The following is a 21,496-nucleotide window of genomic DNA, read 5'->3' as shown; positions in this document are numbered from 1 at the left end:
CCTAATTAAATCAGATAATACTATACATACATAAATACAATAAGCGGGCAGGGAGGACTAGTGTAGATGGGGCATCTTGGTCGGTAGGGGCAGGTTGGACCTAAGGGCCTGTTTCTGTGCTGTGCGACTCTCTGTGTTGGAGATGGTATGGATTGGGACCCTTAGTTAGACTGTGTTATTTTTTTTCTCACTTGAATACAAGAGGCTGAGGGTGCACAGATACAAGTATAAAGGATTATGAGGGGCCTAGATTGGGCATATAATTAGAGTCTTCTTCCCAGGGTAGGGGTCTATCTAAAGCATAAAAACTAAGTGCTGGAGGCCCTCAGAGTGTCAGGCAGCATAGTGGAGGGCCTGGATTGTCGACATCTCAGGTCAGGACCCTTCATACTATTCATTTATTTCTTGTTTTACTTAAACTGTACATTTCCTCTCGTGCTTCAGCAGGTTTGGTGCTTCAGCAGGTCGCTCGACTGTCCGAAGCTCTTGCTGCAGTGCGAGCAGCCGAAGGGCTTCTCGTTGGTGTGGGTCTGCCGATGGTTCCTCACCTCCCCAGGGCTCTTAAAGCTCTTCTCTTAGTCGGGGCACTTGAAGTGCTTCTTGTTGTTGTGGACCCGCTGGTGCTTCAGCAGGTGGGACGACTGGGTGAATTCCTTGCCGCACTCGGAGCAGGGGAAGGGCCGCTCGCCCGTGTGGCTGCGCCGGTGCCTGACCAGGTGGGAGGAATGGGTGAAACCCTTCCCGCACAGGGGGCAGGTGAACGGCCTCTCCCCGGTGTGGACCCGCTGGTGGGTTAGCAGGGCCGAGGCCGAGGCAAACTTCTTCTTACACACGGTGCAGGGGAACGGCCTCTCCCCCGTGTGGGTGCGGCTATGGACATCCAGCTGCGACGGGTAGTTGAACACTTTCCCACAGTCCCCACATTGGTACAGTGTCCGCGAGGTGCGAGGGTCCTCGAGGCTCTCCAGGTTCGACCCTGTCCCTCGGCACAACACCTGCTTGGATTCTCCCTGTGTGGACGGAATGTGGACACATACTGTCAGACAGTATCACTGGTGAACTGCACTTATTCACAGAGTTGTACAGAATAGAAACAGGCCCTTCTGGCCACATTAGACATAGGCCCAGAGCCGTTAAGCGCTCATCGTACATTAACTCAAGCATCCCCGGGATCATCTCGTAAACCTCCTCTGGACCCTCTCCAACACCAGCACATCCTTTCTGAGCTATGAGGGCTCACAATATTCCAAATTAATTCCACCACCTTTCGTCAGAGGGTGGTGATCTTCAGATATAGGGTGGTAAATCTGTGGAATTCTTTGCCACATGAAGGCTGTGGAGGCCAAGTCAGTGAATATTTTAAAGGCAGAGATAGATAGAGTTTTGATTAGTACGGGTGTCAGAGGTTTATGGGGAGAAGGCAGGAGAATGGGGTTAGGAGGGAGAGATGGCTCAGCCATGACTGAATGGCGGAGTAGATTTGATGGGCCAAATGGCCTAATTCTACTCCAATTCCTTATGACATTATGACCTTAAATGTGGCCTGACCAGCACATTATAAACCCTTGGCATTACATCCTTTCTTTTTATATTCTAATATCAATCGTCTAATTACCTATCTATACCAATCACATTTGCCTGGATTAATACCAACCTCTCCAACCTGTTAATTCTAGCCGAGATGCCTCTTAAATGTAAAAACAATACCCCAAATGCTAGAGTAACTCAGCAGGTTAGGCTACACCCCTGGAGAATATGGATAGGTGATGTTTCAGATCGGGACCCTTCCTAGGAAAGGGGCCGGAACCTTCGACACACCTGGGATCCAGACACAGTTCCAGACTAGGGAACTCCATAAATTAGCACTTGCTGTCTATTTTTATTTTAAACCAGCACCTGCAGTTCCTTATTTTTACATTCTGCCTCTCAAATATTACTGTTCATTCACCACTTCCTATGCCAGTTCATTTTATACCATACCCATTCTTTCATAAAAATACCCTCAGACCCCCTTTAAAGCTCATCCTTCTCATCTTAAAAATGTAGGTTTATTATTGTCATGCCTAACGGGGTACAGTGAAAAGCTTTGCTGCCCACTCAAATCAGATAATACTATACATAAATACAATTAGCAGGTAGGTAGGACTAGTGGAGTTGGGGCATCTTGGTCAGTATGGGCAGGTTGGACCGAAGGGCCTGTTACTGTGCTGTACGACTCTGTATTGGAGATGGTACGGATTGGGACCCTTTGTTAGATTGTTATTTTTTTCCCCACTGGAACACAAGAGGCTGAGGGTGCACTGATGCAAGTATAAAGGATTATGAGGGGACTAGATTGGGCATACAGTTAAGAGTCCTTCCAGGTTAGGGGTCTATCTAAAGCATAATAACAAAGTGCTGGAGGCCCTCAGAGTGTCAGGCAGCATAGTGGAGGGTCTGGATTGTCGACATGTCAGGTCAGGACCCTTCATACTATTCATTTATTTCTTGTTTTACTTAAACTGTCCATTTCCTCTCTGGTGCTTCAGCGGGTTTGGTGCTTCAGCAGGTCGCTCGACTGTCCGAAGCTCTTGCCGCAGTGCGAGCAGCCGAAGGGCTTCTCGCCGGTGGTTCCTTACCTCCTCAGGGCTCTTAAAGCTCTTCCCGAAGTCGGGGCACTTGGCGGGCTTGTTGTTGTTGTGGACACGCTGGTGCTTCAGCAGTTGGGACGACTGGGTGAAGTCCTTGCCGCACTCGGAGCGGGGGATGAGCAGCTCGCATGTGCGGCTGCGCTGGTGCCTGACCAGGTGGGAGGAATGGATGAAACCCTTCCCGCACAGGGAGCAGGTGAACGGCCTCTCCCCGGTGTGGACCCGCTGGTGGGTCAGCAGGCCCGAGACAGAGGCAAACCCCTTCTTACACACGGTGCAGGGGAACGGCCTCTCCCCCGTGTGGGTGCGGAGGTGGACATCCAGCTGCGACGGGTAGTTGAACCCTTTCCCGCAGTCCCCACATTGGTACAGTGTCCGCGAGGTGCAAGGATCCTCGAGGCTCTCCAGGTTCGACCCTGTCCCTAGGCACAACACGAGCTTGGATTCTCCCTGTGTGGACGGAATGGGGACACATACCGTCAGACAGTATCACTGGTGAACTGCACTTATTCACAGAGTTGTACAGAATAGAAACAGGCCCTTCTGGCCACAGCTTCTCTGCTGACCGTCACCATAAGACATAGGAGCAGAATTAGGCCGTTCGGCCCGTCGAGTCTGCTCTGCCATTCGATTATGGCTGATCTATTTTTCTCCCACTCAACACCATTCTCCTGCCTTCTCCCTGTAACCTTTGTCACCCCAACTAATAAAGAATCTATCAATCTAAGCTTTGAAAATACCACCCCCTGGCTGATGAAATTCCTCCTCATCTCCATTCTAAAGGTACATCCTTTATTGAGGCTGTGCCCTCGGGTCCTAGATTCTCCCACTACTGGAAACATCCTCTCCTCATCCACTCGATCTTGGCCTTTCGTTATGCAGTAGTTTTCAACGAGATCCACCCTCATCCTTCTAAACTCACCGAGTACAGGCCCAGGACCGTTAAACGCTGATCAAACATTAACTCAAGCATCCCCGGGATCATTCTTGTAAACCTCCTCTGAACCCTCTCAAACGCCAGCACATCCTTTGTTAGTTCGGAGGGCTCACAATATTCCAAATTAATTGCGCTGTCTTTAGTCAGAGTGTGGTGATGTTTAGTTAGAGGGTGGTAAATCTGTGGAATTCTTTGCCACAGAAGTCAGTGAATATTTTAAAGGCAGAGATAGATAGATTTTTAATTTTTGATTGTACATTTCCTCTCTGGTGCTTCAGCAGGTCGCTCGACTGTCCGAAGCTCTTGCCGCAGTGCGAGCAGCCGAAGGGCTTCTCGCTGGTGTGGGTCTGCCGGTGGATCCTTACCTCCCCGGGGCTCTTAAAGCTCTTCCCGTAGCCGGGGCATTTGAAGGGCCTCTCCCCGGCGTGGACCCGCTGGTGCTTCAGCAGGTGGGCTGACTGGGTGAAGTCCTTGCCACACACGGTGCAGGGGAACGGCCTCTCCCCCGTGTGGGTGCGGAGGTGGACATCCAGCTGCGACGGGTAGTTGAACCCTTTCCCGCAGTCCCCACATTGGTACGGTTTTGGCGAGGTGCAAGGGTCCTCGAGGCTCTCCAGTTTCAACCCTCTCTCTCGGCACAACACCTGCTTGGATTCTCCCTGTGTGGACGGAATGGGGACACATCCTGTCAGACAGTATCACTGGTGAACTGCACTTATTCACAGAGTTGAACTGAATAGAAATAGGCCCTTCTACCCATAGCTTCTCTGCTGACCGTCACAAGACATAGGAGCAGAATTAGGCCGTTCGGCCTATCGAGTCTGCTGTGCCATCTATTTTGTGTCTGTGGCTGATCTATTTTTCTCCCACTCAACACCATTCTCCTGCCTTCTCCCTGTAACCTTTCTCACACCTACTAATAAAGAACCTGTCAATCTCTGCTTTGAAAATACCCACTGACCTGACCTCCACCGCCACCTGTGGCAATAAATTCCACAGATTCACCACCCCCTGGCTGATGAAATTCCTCCTCATCTCCATTCTAAAGGAACATCCTTTATTGAGGCTGTGCCCTCGGGTCCTAGATTCTCCCACTACTGGAAACATCTTCTCCACATCCACTCTATCTTGGCCTTTCATTATTCAGTAGGTTTCAACGAGATCCACCCTCACCCTTCTAAACTCCACCTAGTACAGGCCCACGCTCATCGTACATTAACTCAAGCATCCCGGGAACATCTTGTAAACCTCCTCTCGACCCTCTCCAACACCAGCACATCCTTTCTGAGCTATGAGGGCTCACAATATTCCAAATTAATTCCACCACCTTTCGTCAGAGGGTGGTGATCTTTAGATATAGGGTGGTAAATCTGTGGAATTCTTTGCTACATGAAGGCTGTGGAGGCCAAGTCAGTGAATATTTTAAAGGCAGAGATAGATAGATTTTTGATTAGTACGGGTTTCAGAGGTTATGGGGAGAAGGCAGGAGAATGGGGTTAGGAGGGAGTGATGGTACAGCCATGACTGAATGGCGGAGTAGACTTGATGGGCCGAATGGCCTAATTCTACTCCAATTCCTTTTGACATTATGACCTCAAATGTGGCCTGACCAGCACATTATAAACCATCCTTTCTTTTTATATTCTAATATCAATCGTCTAATACCTATCTATACCAATTCCACTTGCCTGGATTAATTCCATATCCCACTCCAACCTGTTAATTCAAGCCTATATGCCTCTTAAATGTAAAAACAATACCCAAAATTCTAGAGTAACTCAGCAGGTTAGTCCACACCCCTGGAGAATATGGATAGGTGATGTTTCAGATCGGGACCCTTCCTAGGAAATGGGCAGGAACCGTCGACACACCTGGGATCCAGACACAGTTCCAGGCTAGGGAACTCCAAAAATTAGCACTTTGTGTCTATTTTTATTTGAAACCAGCACCTGCAGTTCCTTATTTTTACATTCTGCCTTTCAAATTTTACTGTTCTTTCACCACTTCCTATGACAGTTCATTTTATACCATAACCATTTTTTGTGTAAAAAAAATACCCACAGACCCTTTAAAGCTCATCCTTCTCGTTTGTTATTGTCGTGCGTAACGGGGTACAGTGAAAAGCTTTGCTGCCCAGTGGATCCATACCTCCCCAGTGCTCTTAAAGCTCTTCCAGAAGTCGGGGCGCATGAAGGGCTTCTCGTCGGCGTGGACCCGCTGGTGGTTCAGCAGGTGGGACGACTGGGTGAAGTCCTTGCCGCACTCGGAGCAGGGGAAGGGCCGCTCGCCCGTGTGGCTGCGCTGGTGCCTGACCAGGTGGGAGGAATGGATGAAACCCTTCCCGCACAGGAAGCAGGTGAACGGCCTCTCCCTGGTGTGGACCCGCTGGTGGGTCAGCAGGCCCGAGGCCGAGGGAAACTCCTTCTTACACACGGTGCAGGGGAACGGCCTCTCCCCCGTGTGGGTGCGGAGGTGGACATCCAGCTGCGACGGGTAGTTGAACCCTTTCCCGCAGTCCCCACATTGGTACGGTTTCGGCGAGGTGCGAGGGTCCTCGAGGCTCTCCAGGTTCAACCCTCTCCCTCGGCACAACACGTGCTTGGATTCTCCCTGTGTGGACGGAATGTGGACACATACTGTCAGACAGTATCACTGGTGAACTGCACTTATTCACAGAGTTGTACAGAATAGAAACAGGCCCTTCTGGCCACAGCTTCTCTGCTGACCGGCACCACAAGACATAGGAGCAGAATTAGGCCGTTCGGTCCGTCGAGTCTGCTCTGCCATTCGATCATGGCTGATCTATTTTTCTCCCACCCAACACCATTCTCCTGCCTTCTCCCTGTAACCTTTGTCACCCCAACTAATAAAGAATTAGACCCCCTTTAAAGCTCATCCTTCTCATCTTAAAGATTTAAGTTTATTATTGTCATGCCTAACGGGGTACAGTGAAAAGCTTTGCTGCCCAATCAAATCAGATAATACTACACATAAATACAATTAGCGGGCAGGTAGGACTAATGTAGATGGGGCATCTTGGTCGGTATGGGCAGGTTGGACCGAAGGGCCTCTTAATGTGCCGTACGACTCTCTGTATTGGAGATGGTATGGATTGGGACCCTTTGTTAGACTGTGTTATATTTTTTCTCACAAGAGGCTGAGAGTGCACAGATACAAGTATAAAGGATTATGAAGGGCCTAGATTGGGCATATAATTAGAGTCTTTCTCCCAGGGTAGGGGTCTATCTAAACCATAAAGACAAAGTGCTGGAGGCCCTCAGCGTGTCAGGCAGCATAGTGGAGGCCTGGACTGTCGACATCTCAGGTCAGGACCCTTCGTACTATTTCTTTCTTTCTTGTTTTACTTAAACTGTACATTTCCTCTCTGGTGCTTCAGCAGGTTTGGTGCTTCAGCAGGTCGCTCGACTGTCTGAAGCTGTTGCCGCAGTGTGAGCAGCCGAAGGGCTTCTCGCCGGTGGTTCCTTACCTCCTCAGGGCTCTTAAAGCTCTTCCCGCAGTCATGGCACTTGGCGAGCTCCTCGTCGGTGTGGACACGCTGGTGCTTCAGCAGGTGGGACGACTGGGTGAAGTCCTTGCCGCACTCGGAGCGGGGGAAGGGCCACTCGCCTCTGTGGCAGCGCTGGTGCCTGACCAGGTGGGAGGAATGGATGAAACCCTTCCCGCACAGGGAGCAGGTGAATGGCCTCTCCCCGGTGTGGACCCGCTGGTGGGTCACCAGGGTCGAGGCCGAGCCAAACTCCTTCTTGCATACGGTGCAGGAGAACGGCCTCTCCCCCGTGTGGGTGCGGAGGTGGACATCCAGCTGCGACGGGTAGTTGAACCCTTTCCCGCAGTCCCCACATTGGTACGGTTTCGGCGAGGTGCCAGGTTCCTCGAGGCTCTCCAGGTTCGACGCTGTCCCTCGACACAACACCTGCTTGGATTCTCCCTGTGTGGACAGAACGGGGACACATACTGTCAGACAGTATCACTGGTGAACTGCACTTATTCAGAGTTGTACAGAATAGAAACAGGCCCTTCTACCCACAGCTTCTCTGCTGACCGTCACCATAAGACATAGGAGCAGAATTAGGCCTTTCGGCCCGTCGAGTCTGCTCTGCCATTCGATCATAGTTTTTCTCCCACTCAACACCATTCTCCTGCCTTCTCCCTGTAACCTTTGTCTCCCCTACTAATAACGTATCTATCACTCAGGTTTGAAAATACTCACTGACCTGGCCTCCACCGCCATCTTTTGCAATAAATTCCAGTTTCACCACCCCCTGGCTGACGAAATTCCTCCTCATCTCCATTCTAAAGGTACATTCTTTAGTGAGGCTGTGGCCTCAGGTCCTAGTTTCTCCCACTACTGGAAACATCCTCTACACATCCACTCAATCTTGGCCTTTCGCTATTCAGTAGGTTTCAACGAGATCCACCCTCATCCTTCTAAACGCCACCTAGTACAGGCCCAGAGCCGTTAAACGCTCATCATACATTAACTCAAGCATCCCCGGGATCATTCTTGTAAACCTCCTCTGGACCCTCTCCAACACCAGCACATCCTTTCTTAGATATGAGGGCCCACAATAGTCCAAATTAATTGCACCGTCTTCAGTCAGAGTGTTGTGATCTTTAGTTAGAGGGTGGTAAATCTGTGGTATTCTTTGCCACAGAAGTCAGTGAATATTTTAAAGGCAGAGATAGATAGATAGATAGATAGATAGATAGATAGATTTTTGATTAGGACGGTGTCAGAGGTTATGGGTGAAGGCAGGAGAATGGGATTAGGAGGGAGAGATAGATCAGCCTTGACTGAATGGTGGAGTAGACTTGATGGGCCGAATGGCCTATTTCTACTCCAATCCCTTATGACATTATGACCTAAAATGTGGCCTGACCAGCACATTATAAACCCTTAGCATTACATCCTTTCTTTTATATTCTAATATCAATCGTCTAATTACCTATCTATACCAATCCAACTTGCCTGGATTAATTCCATATCCTCCTCTAACCTGCTAATTGAAGCCTAGATGCCTCTTAAATGGAAAAACAATACACAAAATGCTAGAGTAACTCAGCAGGTTAGGTTACACGCCTGGGGAATATGGATTGGTGATATTTCAAATCGGGACCCTCTCCTCAGAAAGGGACCGGAGCCATCAACTCACCTGGGATCCAGACACAGTTCCAGGCTAGGGAACTCCATAAATTAGCACTTTGTGTCTATTTTTATTTTAAACCAGCACCTTCAGTTCCTTATTTTTACATTCTGCCTCTCAAATGTTACTGTTCATTCACCACTTCCTATGACAGCTCATTTTATACCATAAGCATTCTTTGCGTAAAAAAAATACCCACAGACCCTTTAAAGCTCACCCTTCTGATCTTAAATATATAGAAACATAGAAAATAGGTGCAGGAGTAGGCCATTCAGCCCCTCGAGCCTGCACCGCCATTCAATATGATCATGGCTGATCATCCAACTCAGTATCCTGTACCTGCCTTCTCTCCATACCCCCTGATCCCTTTAGCCACAAGGGCCACATCTAACTCCCTCTTAAATATAGCCAATGAACTGGCCTCATCTACCTTCTGTGGCAGAGAATTCCAGAGATTCACCACTCTCTGTGTGAAAAATGTTTTTCTCATCTCGGTCCTAAAAGATTTCCCCCTTATCCTTAAACTGTGACCCCTTGTTCTGGACCTCCCCAACATCGGGAACAATCTGCCTGCATCTAGCCTGTCCAACCCCTTAAGAATTTTGTAAGTTTCTATAAGATCCCCCCTCAATCTTCTAAATTCTTGCGAGTACAAGCCGAGTCTATCCAGTCTTTCTTCATATGAAAGTCCTGACATCCCAGGAATCAGTCTGGTGAACCTTCTCTGTACTCCCTCTATGGCAAGAATGTCTTTCCTCAGATTAGGAGACCAAATAGGTTTATTATTGTCATGCGTAACGGGGTACAGTGAAAAGCTTTGTTCTGCATGCTGCCCAATCAAATCAGATAATACTCTACAAAAGTACTCAGTGGGCAGGTGGGACTAGTGTAGATGGGACATCTTGGTCGGTATGGGGAGGTTGGGCTGAAGGGCCTGTTTCTGTGCTGTACGACTCTATGTATTGGAGATGGTACGGATTGGGACCCTTAGTTAGACTGTGTTTTTTTTTCTCACTGGAACACAAGAGGCTGAGGGTGCCCAGATAAAACTATAAAGGATTATAAGGGGCCTAGAATGGGCATACAATTAAGAGTCTTTCTCCCAGGGTAGGGGGTCTATCTAAAGAATAAAAACTAAGTGCTGGAGGCCCTCAGAGTGTCCGGCAGCATAGTGGAGGGCCTGGACTGTCGACATCTCAGGTCAGGACCCTTCATACTATTAATTTATTTCTTGTATTACTTAAACTGTACATTTCCTCTCGTGCTTCAGCAGGTTTGGTGCTTCAGCAGGTCGCTCGACTGTCCGAAGCTCTTGCCGCAGTGCGAGCAGCCGAAGGGCTTCTCACCGGTGTGGGTCTGCCGGTGGCAGTGATAAATTACTCAAGGTAGGCAGTCAGTCGGCTTTAAAAAAAAAAAAAAAAAATCTTATACCGCGCATGCGCAGATTGTTCTCTCCGTAAAAAATAAAAATAAGTAACAATTCAATTTTCCCCAAGGCTTCTAAATCTTCATTTTTTAATTACTGAATGGGTGGGGGACAGAGGATGAAGGCAGGTGGAGAGATGGTGGGGAAAAACGGGAGCACAGCGGGACGTTGAATCAGTTGTCATCTTATTGAATGACAATAATAATTCAAGGAACCAATTGGAGGGAGAGTTCCTTTCTTCACTAAGGAAGACATAAGTAATCTGCCGGAAATAGCAGGGGACCGCGGGTCAAAGGAGTTGGAGGAATTGAGTGAAATCCAGGTTAGCCGGGAAGTGGTGTTGGGTAAATTGAATGGATTAAAGGCCGATAAATCCCCAGGGCCAGATAGGCTGCATCCCAGAGTACTTAAGGAAGTAGCTCCAGAAATAGTGGATGCATTAGTAATAATCTTTCAAAACTCTTTAGATTCTGGAGTAGTTCCTGAGGATTGGCGGGTAGCAAACGTAACCCCACTTTTTAAGAAGGGAGGGAGAGAGAAAACGGGGAATTACAGACCAGTTAGTCTAACATCGGTAGTGGGGAAACTGCTAGAGTCAGTTATTAAAGATGGGATAGCAGCACATTTGGAAAGTGGTGAAATCATTGGACAAAGTCAGCATGGATTTACAAAAGGTAAATCATGTCTGACGAATCTTATAGAATTTTTCGAGGATGTAACTAGTAGCGTGCTCTGGTGAAACAAGGAAATGCAGATGCTGGTTTACATTAAAAAACACAATCAATGCTGGAGTAATTCAGTGGGTCAGGCAGAATCGCTGGGGGACATGGATAGGTGACGTTTCGAGTCGGGAGCCCTCTTCAGACTGATGCTCTGGTGATAGGAGGAAATGAGTAGGAGGAAATGAAAACTTTGGATGCCAACCAGTCAGGCTTTTTTTCCCTGGACAATTTTGTTTAGAGATATAGCATGGAAACAGACTCTTTGGTCACGGAGTCCACGCTGACTAACGATCACCCGTACACTAGTACTGTTATCCCAGTTTCGCATCCTAGGCTGTAAGGCAGCAACTCAACCATAGCACCACTGTTGCACTGAAAATGGAGTTATAAGAATTTTCTTCAAGCTGTAGTTATCCAGGTAAATATTCTCCACAAATTGTACCTCGTGGTTGGTACATAAGCTGTGGGGGTATCAGGAGGTGAGTCACTCACTGCAGACAACAAGCCTCTGGGACCAAAGTATTGGCTGGTTGCCCCATGCAATCAGTCCAAAGGGTCTCGACCCGAAACATCACCTATCCATGTTCTCCAGAGATGCTCCCTGACCTGCTGAGTTACTCCAGAATTTTGTGTCATTAGATGTATCGGAAACTACTCAGCATTTCACCGAGTGGACTGTTGGGCATGAGGCACCTCACCAGCATCTTCCTATGAAAAGGAAGCCTTTCTTGCAAACATGGTGCCAGGATCTTACCCGATCAATGGCTAAATGACTGTTGTACACTTTTAAAAGGGTCCTACCACATTCTCCTCATTGGCGGGTAGCAAACGTAACCCCACTTTTTAAGAAGGGAGGGAGAGAGAAAACGGGGAATTACAGACCAGTTAGTCTAACATCGGTAGTGGGGAAACTGCTAGAGTCAGTTATTAAAGATGAGATAGCAGCACATTTGGAAAGTGGTGAAATCATTGGACAAAGTCAGCATGGATTTACAAAAGGTAAATCATGTCTGACGAATCTTATAGAATTTTTCGAGGATGTAACTAGTAGCGTGGATAGGGGAGAACCAGTGGATGTGGTGTATCTGGACTTCCAGAAGGCTTTCGACAAGGTCCCACATAAGAGATTAGTATACAAACTTAAAGCACACGGCATTGGGGGTTCAGTATTGATGTGGTTAGAGAACTGGCTGGCAAACAGGAAGCAAAGAGTAGGAGTAAACGGGTCCTTTTCACAATGGCAGGCAGTGACTAGTGGGGTACCGCAAGGCTCAGTGCTGGGACCCCAGCTATTTGCAATATATATTAATGATCTGGATGAGGGAATTGAAGGCAATATCTCCAAGTTTGCGGATGACACTAAGCTGGGGGGCAGTGTTAGCTGTGAGGAGGATGCTAGGAGACTGCAAGGTGACTTGGATAGGCTGGGTGAGTGGGCAAATGTTTGGCAGATGCAGTATAATGTGGATAAATGTGAGGTTATCCATTTTGGTGGCAAAAACAGGAAAGCAGACTATTATCTAAATGGTGGCCGACTAGGAAAAGGGGAGATGCAGCGAGACCTGGGTGTCATGGTACACCAGTCATTGAAAGTAGGCATGCAGGTGCAGCAGGCAGTGAAGAAAGCGAATGGTATGTTAGCTTTCATAGCAAAAGGATTTGAGTATAGGAGCAGGGAGGTTCTACTGCAGTTGTACAGGGTCTTGGTGAGACCACACTTGGAGTATTGCGTACAGTTTTGGTCTCCAAATCTGAGGAAGGACATTATTGCCATAGAGGGAGTGCAGAGAAGGTTCACCAGACTGATTCCTGGGATGTCAGGACTGTTTTATGAAGAAAGACTGGATAGACTTGGTTTATACTCTCTAGAATTTAGGAGATTGAGAGGGGATCTTATAGAAACTTACAAAATTCTTATGGGGTTGGACAGGCTAGATGCAGGAAGATTGCTCCCGATGTTGGGGAAGTCCAGGACAAGGGGTCACAGCTTAAGGATAAGGGGGAAATCCTTTAAAACCGAGATGAGAACTTTTTTCACACAGAGAGTGGTGAATCTCTGGAACTCTCTGCCACAGAGGGTAGTCGAGGCCAGTTCATTGGCTATATTTAAGAGGGAGTTAGATGTGGCCCTTGTGGCTAAGGGGATCAGAGGGTATGGAGAGAAGGCAGGTACGGGATACTGAGTTGGATGATCAGCCATGATCATATTGAATGGCGGTGCAGGCTCGAAGGGCCGAATGGCCTACTCCTGCACCTAATTTCTATGTTTCTATGTTTCACAGCGTGTGGAGAGTCTGTGCCAAGGGTTAAAGATGCGGGGAGGGCAGGAGTGTTGAGGAGGAGGGGGTCGGAGATCATGTCAGACTCACTCACCGCTGCCGCAGCGCTCCGGGCACGGGCGGCAGAACTGGCCGCCACTTCCGGGGAAGGAAGCAACTCGGGTGACTGCGAGCGGCCGCCAGGACCCGACAGCAGAACCGGCTGCCGCTTCAGCGCCTTCTGCCGGCCCGCTCACCTCTGGCAGTGCTCTCCAACTGAACACCTCTGTCGCCGGCTTCGCTCATGTCAGCCGCTTCCCGCAAATCCCTAAATTCCGACAGCCGTAACCTCAATTAGTCCCTTGAGCGCGCTGTCGGAATTTAAGGATGTGCGGGAAGCGGCTGACATGGGTGAGGCCGGCGAGCGGCAGGAGAGAGGTTTTCAGACGGAGAGTACTGGCAGAGGTGAGCGGGGACCGGCAGAAGGGGCTGCCTGGTCCCGGCGGCCACTCGCAGCCACCTGAGCTAATTCGCTCCCCGGCCACAATGCGGTGGCTCCGTGCCCGGAGCGTCGCAAGTGGGTTACTGGCCCCGATCCCCTCCTTCACAACGCTCCTGCCCTCCCTGCAACTTTACCCCGGGCCAGACTCTCCAAACACCGTGAAAGGAGCTCTACCCCCACTCCGGGAAATACGGTATTTAAAAACACAAAGCACCAAGAAATGTACTTACCACGTTATTGGTACACAAACTCCATTCTTCACTCTTTGTTTCCTAAGATACTCTTAAAATTCCCTCCACTGATGAACTGTACACTGCAAGGGCCAGGAAGCGAGCGGGCAAGATCATCTCTGACCCCTCTCACCCTGGCCACAAACTCTTTGAATCACTTCCCTCTGGAAGGCGACTCCGGATTGTCAAAGCTGCCACAGCCAGACATAAAAACTGTTTTTATCCACGAGTAGTTGCTCTACTCAACAGCCAAAAATCTGTAGCCTCCCTTTGATCTGTTCTTTTGTTGGTTCACATGCTTGATCAATGGTGTTTTATCATTAATGTTTTATTATTATTAATGTTTAGTGTTTTCTGAGTCATTCGTAACTGTCACTGTAGGTCATGTTGTTACTTGTGGGCGAAGCAGCAAGGCAAATTCCTTGTATGTGAATACTTGGCCAATAAACTTACTTACTTACTTAAATAACGTCAATAAATATGTGAAAAACCCGCCAAGAAACTTGCGCTGCGCATGCGCAGTGCAGCCCCGCTTGAAATTGACGGCTTGAAGCAGCGCTGACGGCACATGGGCTGCACAGACCTTCGCGTGTTACAAGTACTGCGGTTGAAAGGCACGGAGAATTATGCCCACCTAATAGATCGATCTCTTAGATAGGCATAATTCTCCCATGCCTTTACTATTTATATTTAATAATTGCCATTTCATAATTTTAGTCGGGGTTGGCAGTGCCTGGCCATTGGATCCTCACCTCTCCGGGGCTCTTAAAGCTCTTCCCGCAGTCGGGGTACTTGACGGACCTCTCGTCGGCGTGGACACGCTGGTGGATCAGCAGGTGGGACGACTGGGTGAAGTCCTTGCCGCACTCGGGGCAGGGGAAGGGCCGCTCGCCCGTGTGGCAGCGCTGGTGCCTGACCAGGTGGGAGGAATGGATGAAACCCTTCCCGCACAGGGAGCAGGTGAACGGCCTCTCCCCGGTGTGGACCCGCTGGTGGATCAGCAGGGCCGAGACCGAGGCAAACCTCTTCTTGCACAAGGTGCAGGGGAATGGCCTCTCCCCCGTGTGGGTGCGGCGGTGGACCGCCAGCTGCGACGGGTAGTTGAACACTTTCCCGCAGTCCCCACATTGGTGCGGTTTCCACGGGGTGCGAGGGTCCTCGAGGCTCTCCAGGTTCGACATTCAGTTGAATCCTCTCCCTCGGCACAACACACGCTTGGCTTCTCCCTGTGTGGACGAAATGGGGACAATGCTGTCAGACATTATCACTGGTGAACTGCACTTATTCACAGAGTTGTACAGAATAGAAACAGGCCCTTCTGGCCACAGCTTCTCTGCTGACCGTCACCATAAGACATAGGAGCAGAATTAGGCCGTTCGGCCCATCGAGTCTGCTCTGCCATTCGATCATGGCTGATCTATTTTTCTCCCTGTCAACTCCATTCTCCGGCCTTCTCCCTGTAACCTTTGTCACCCCTACTAATATTTTCAAGGCAGAGATAGATAGATTTTTGATTAGTACGGGTGTCAGAGGTTATGGGAGAAGGCAGGAGAATGGGGTTAGGAAGGAGAGATAGTCCAGCCACTCGGAGTAGGGGAAGGGTCACTCGCCTGTGTGGCTGCACTGGTGCCTGACCAGGTGGGAGGAATGGATGAAGCCCTTCCCAATCAGGGAGCAGGTGAACGGCCTCTCCCCAGTGTGGACCCGCCCAACATACCCATCCCACACTTGACCCACCTGCCTGCGTTTGGCCCCTATCTCCCTAAACCTTTCCTATCCACGTACCTGTCCAAATATTTCTTAAGATAGTACCTGCCTCAAACTCATTGGTTTTGAGGTTCATTCCATAAACCCCCCCCCTCCCCTCACCTTAAGCCTATGTCCTCTGGTTCTTGATTCTCCCACTCTGGGTAAGAGGCTCTGTGCATTTACCCTATCTCTTCCCCTGATTATCCTAGACATGTCTGTTTATGATCTTTTTTCCCAACAAAAATAGAAACCCAGACCCAAGGAATCACATTGTTGTCCTGCAGATACAACTTAAATTCTCACCTCAGCAACCAGAGAGTTTAAAATCACCAAATTTAAAACAATATGCAAAAAAAAGGCTAGTGTTCTGTGGTCATGGGAACACATTTGAATTCTTGAAAAAACACCTGATATACTAAGGTGACAGAAGGAACTACAGATCCTGGAATCTTGAACAAAAACTAAATGCAGGGGGAGGGGGGGTGTCTCAGGGAAATTGGACAGACTACATTTCCGGTCGAGATCCTTTTTCAGACTGATATTCTAGTCATAGTGAAACAGTCTAGTAACAGGCTCTTTGGTCGACTTTGCCAATGCTGACCAAGATGCCCCATCTTCACTAGTCTCACCTGCCTGCATTGGGCCCCATAGCCCTCTGTATCCAGGTACCTGTCCAAAGGTCTTTTAAATATTTTTACTAATGTCCTTCAGGGAAGCAAAATCCTCTGTCCTTAACTGATCCAGGCTACACCTACACGTGTCTTAATCTATTCCTGGCACTCTGGGCGAGGGGGAATTGCCGGCAAGGGCAAAACAGGAAACCTAACCAGGACGCTCTCCACTTGAGGGCAATTGGGCCACAGTTCCTGCTGATTTCAAAGCAAGATAAACGCTGAGCTTGTTGGCTTTCGAAGTAGATCAAGGTCCCAGTGAAGGAGATACCATTATTTCCAATTCCTTTTACCGAAAGACCAGGGGGAAATATGCATTGTCCCTTCTCAAGCCCAACAACGATTTCGCCATGTGTAACCGTTTGCACCAAAAGCCATTGAACCTGGTATTCCTGTAAGTCAAGTAATACAAGTAAAAGTAATAAGTAATATCTGAAGAAGGGTCTCGACCCGAAACTTCACCTATTCCTTCGCTCCATAGATGCTGCCTCACCCGCTGAGCTTCTCCAGCATTTTTGTCTACCTCCATTTTTTCCAGCATCTGCAGTTCCTTCTTAAACTTTAAATCCCGCCTTTGTTTTTACTCACTTAGTTCCTGATTGAGATATATTTCAAGATATCCCATTCACAACCACTCATCCTGATTCTGAGACATCCTCGCCTCTCTCCCTCTCCCGTCTTGTGTCAGACGGCTGCAAGCCCCCATCTTCCCCCTGCACTCGTTGGTAGGAGAACCTCTGCCGGCTGATAAACACCAAAAGCTGGAATAACTCAGTGGGCCCAGGAGCGTTGCTCTTGCTCTGATTTGCGGTAGGGGGTCAATCACACCACCTCGCGGGCATTTAGCCCCTCACCCAAATTTCGCGATTCGCGCGGCTGAGAACTCCGACTGAATGCAGATGCTCTACTGTACACGGAAGGAAGAATAAATGGAAACAACTTCCCAACTTCAAATCTTCCTTAAAGTGCAGTAAAATGGCGATACGCTCCAGGACAGGGGCAGGATGTGACATAAGATTTCCGGTACCCAGCTTTCTCTACCATGTGGTACACAAAAATGCTGGAGAAACTCAGCGGGTGCAGCAGCATCTATGAAGCGAATGAAATAGGCAACGTTTCGGGCCGAAACCCTACTTCAGATCATTCTCTACCATGTGCTCCGTCTCTCTCTCTTCTCTCTGGTTGTCAGATTGCCCCAATGGCGGCGCTCTTACCCAGAATGCGCAGCGCGCCAGAAAGCATGCTATGTGTGATTATGGGCCACAGGTGCGCAACCGCGGGAGATTACCTGTTGCAGGTGATGCAAGAGAATGCCGATGTTGGGGTTTGTCCCTGTTAGCGGTTCTGTGGAGGTAAAGGGGCTGCCGGGGTTTTACTGAGAGTGCAGAGATAATAATGTATATATTGACAGATAGCCAATATAGGGAGGTCAAAGGGAGGGGTGAGACAAGGTGGATGGAACCAGCTGAGGGGGATGATGGGCAGATGGGGACAGGAGACATGTACCAGTACTGCACAGGAACAGGCCCTTTGGCCCACAATGTCTGTGCTGAACATGATGCTAAATGAGGACATAAAGTGCTGGAGTAATTCAGCAGGTCAGACAACATATTCTGAGCACACGGATAGGTGATATTTCGGGTCAGAACCCTTCTTCAACTGTGTGAACCGTTGAGTTATTCCAGAACTTTGTGTCCTTTTGTGTAAACCAGCATCTGCAGTGCTTTGAGAGGCTGGTTATGGAACACATTAAACCAGCCTACCAAACAATCTGTGCAGAAACTGTTAATAATTGCAGGGTTGGGATCTTATTTGTGGAGCATAATTAAAAAGAAAGCAATTCAAATCAATGCCACAGTACTTGATTGCCATGTGTACCCAGATACAGTGAAATGCTTTATTTTGCATACAATCCAGTAAAATCATACTGTACACAAGCACAATCATAAATACAGGCAACTCACATTTTAAGCGTGCTTGATTTATGTGTTGTGCGAATAACGTGTTTATCTAGCAGTATCCCACACACTAAGGACAATTTACTATTTTTACCAAAGCCAAATTAACCTACAAACCTGTATGTCTTTGTAGTGTGGGAGGAAACTGGAGCACCCGGGGAAAAACCACGCAATCACAGGGAGAACGGACAAACTCCATACAGACAGCACCCATGGTCAGTATCGAACGTGTTTCTGGCGCAGTAAGGCAGTGACTCTATTGTTGCGCCACTGTGCTGTCTAATAATCTGTTTCTCTCTTCACTGATGCTGCCTGATCTACCAAGTATTTGCAGCATCTGTAGTTTTTTTCCCTTTCCGATAGGTAATCACTTGGATGGGAAAAGATGAAAATTTACAAAAACCCGTTAAAATCATGTTCATTTAGTCACTGTACATTCAAAAATATTAATCCCTGCCATAGTTAAATGGAAGAACTGACATTGGAAGTTAGTCACACTTGATAGCTCCAAGTTGGTACCTAAGCCAGGCGACTCTTTGCGTGCTGGTCCCAGAAGTGAATCAGCTATCTTTTATTACAATTGCTCCACACTTTTAAATCTTTATTTCAACAGCAGCATTTCCTACTGTAACAATGCAATTCTGAGGAAGAGCAGGGTTCTGACCCGAAACGTCACCCATCCTATTTCTCCAGAGATGCTGCATGGCCCGCATTTTGTGCCTTTTTATGTTCTTCTAAAATCTCCTCTCAGGTCCTTTATCCAGTATGTATACACTGTGGACGGGTTGATTGTAATCATGTATAGTTTTTTTTTGGTGATTTAGCACACAATAAAAAAGCTTTTCGCTGTACCTCGGTACATGTAACAATAATAAACTAAACTGGAAGGAAACATAGAAAATAGGTGCAGGAGTAGGCCATTCGGCCCTTCGAGCCTGCACCGCCATTCAATATGATCATGGCTGATCATCCAACTCAGTATCCTGTACCTGCCTTCTCTCCGTACCCCCTGATACGTTTAGCCACAAGGGCCACATCTAATTCCCTCTTAAATATAGCCAATGAACTGGCCTCAACTACCTTCTGCGGCAGAGAATTCCAGAGATTCACCACTCTGTGTGAAAAATGTTTTTCACATCTCGGTCCTAAAAGATTTCCCCCTTATCCTTAAACTGTGACCCCTTGTTCTGGACTTCCCCAACATCGGGAACAATCTTCCTGCATCTAGCCTGTCAAACCCCTTAAGAATTTTAAAAGTTTCTATAAGATCCCCCCTCAATCTTCTAAATTCTAACGAGTTCAAGCCGAGTCTAACCAGTCTTTCTTCATATGAAAGTCCCGACATCACAGGAATCAGTGTGGTGAACCTTCTCTGTACTCCCTCTATGGCAAGAATGTCTTTCCTCAGATTAGGGGACCAAAACTGTACGCAATACTCCAGGTGTGGTCTCACCAAGACCCTGTACAACTGCAGTAGAACCTCCCTGCTCCTATACTCAAATCCTTTTGCTAAGGAACATGGTTCAGTCTTGGATCCAGCAACACTTAGGGTTCTGCAGTCACGTGTGGACTCTCTGGTGTGTCAAGAGGTTGGACGACTGAGTGAATCCCTTCCCGCACACAGGGCAAGTAATGGCCTTTCCCCGGTGTGAAGACACCGGTGCGTTAGCAGGTTGGAGTGCCTAGTGAATCCTTTCCCGCATACGGAGCAGATGAATGGCCTCTCCCCGGTGTGAACCCGCTGGTGCCTCAGCAGGTTGCCCACCAGCGTGAAGCCCTTCTCGCATACGGAGCAGGTGAACGGCCTCTCCCCGGTGTGGACCCGGTGATGGGTAAGTAGGTCCGACGACTGGGTGAAGCCCTTCCCGCACAAGGAGCAGGTGAACGGCCTCTCCCCGGTGTGGACCCGCTGGTGGGTTTGGAGCGTGGATGAGTGAGTGAATCCCTTCCCACAGACGGGGCAGGTGAACGGCCTCTCCCCGGTGTGGACCCGCTTGTGCGTTAAGAGGTGGGAGGACTGAGTGAACCCCTTCCCGCAGACGGAGCAGGTGAACGGCCTCTCCCCAGTGTGTGTGCGGCGGTGAGTATCCAGCTGGGACGGGTAATTGAACCCCTTCCCACAGTCCTCACACTTGCAGGGTTTCTCCGTGGTATGGGTTCCTCTCTGCTCCTCCAGGATGGACCGTCAGCGGGAAGCAAAAACGCGGGAGGCAGAAAAACAGGAATGGTTCCCCCTCTCGCAGGTGTTGCGTTCTCTCCTCCGGCTGTGTAACCGCTCACTATTTCTTCCACCTGCTGCACTCTGAGACACCTCAGAAGAGAATCTGTCTCCCACTCGAAGCTCTGGCATTCACACACACACTTTTGAAATTCATCCTCCGAGTCAGAACCAATATACATGTCTCCTCCCACCGCTCAAAGTTCAACGATACTTTTACACCTTTCCGTTGATCTTCCTCCGATGCTCGGTTTGGACTTCGTGCCAGCCAATCCTCCACCTTCTGATGCCCTATAAAACAAGTGAACAGTGTAAGAAATAAAGCAGCAGCTTTCCTTTTTCCTTTGGAACATAAAATTCCAATGGTTATGAATGCACACGAGACCATACGACATATGAGCAGAATTAGGCCATTCAGCCCATCGAATTTGATCTGCTATTCCATCATGGCTGATCTATTTCTCCATCTCAACCCCATTCTCCTGCCTTCTCCCTGTAACCTTTGACTCCCTCACTAATCAGGAACCTATCAATCTCCACTTTAAAAATACCCAATGACAATGCTACCACCGACTGTGGCAATGAATTCCACAAATTCACTACGCTCTGGCCAAAGAAATTCCTCCTCAAAGTACGTATTTTTATTCTGAGGCTGTATCCACTGGTCCTAGACTCTTGCTACTGGTAACATCTACCAGCCATCTACTTTTCTGCAAGATGTAACGAGCTAGAAGGATTGCAGACAGAATTTATGATGTTCTCAGGACTTGAAGGCCAAAGCTATAGGGAGAGGTTGGGCAGGCGAGGACTTTATTCCTTGGAGTGTAGGAGGATGCTGGGTGATCTTACAGTGGTGTATTATGTCACTAGACACTAGACATTAGGTGCAGGAGTAGGCCATTCGGTCCTTGGAGCCAGCAGCACCATTCAATGTGATCATGGCTGATCATCCACAATCAGTACCCCGTTCCTGCCTTCTACCCAACCACCATCAGGCTGTCATACACTACCACCTTCAAATAAGCTCTGA

General features: G+C 48.6%; 1 protein-coding gene across 9 annotated transcripts; it reads right to left on the bottom strand.

Annotated features, from left to right (window-relative positions):
* Positions 1-197: 197 nt before the first annotated feature.
* On the bottom strand, positions 198-20,759 carry LOC116981511 (zinc finger protein 271-like). Of its 9 annotated transcripts, none has more exons than XM_033034564.1 (7): positions 20,689-20,759; positions 14,623-15,096; positions 7,055-7,516; positions 5,716-6,177; positions 3,933-4,226; positions 2,619-3,080; positions 198-1,010 (listed from the first exon to the last, which is right to left on the bottom strand). In XM_033034564.1, the coding sequence occupies exons 2-7, from the start codon at positions 15,049-15,051 to the stop codon at positions 576-578; spliced, it is 2,544 nt and encodes an 847-aa protein (XP_032890455.1). In that variant the 5' UTR covers positions 15,052-15,096; positions 20,689-20,759; the 3' UTR covers positions 198-575. The 9 variants fall into 9 exon arrangements, with proteins under 9 accessions (XP_032890455.1, XP_032890453.1, XP_032890459.1 ...); XM_033034562.1 differs by lacking the exon at positions 20,689-20,759 and adding an exon at positions 16,879-17,304; XM_033034568.1 differs by lacking the exons at positions 7,055-7,516; positions 20,689-20,759 and adding exons at positions 13,871-13,912; positions 17,145-17,304.
* Between the last annotated feature and the right edge of the window lie 737 nt (positions 20,760-21,496).

The sequence above is a fragment of the Amblyraja radiata genome, chromosome 15 (genome assembly GCF_010909765.2).
Source record: "Amblyraja radiata isolate CabotCenter1 chromosome 15, sAmbRad1.1.pri, whole genome shotgun sequence".
NCBI lineage: Eukaryota > Metazoa > Chordata > Chondrichthyes > Rajiformes > Rajidae > Amblyraja > Amblyraja radiata.
This window is presented reverse-complemented; position numbering and strand designations above follow the sequence as displayed.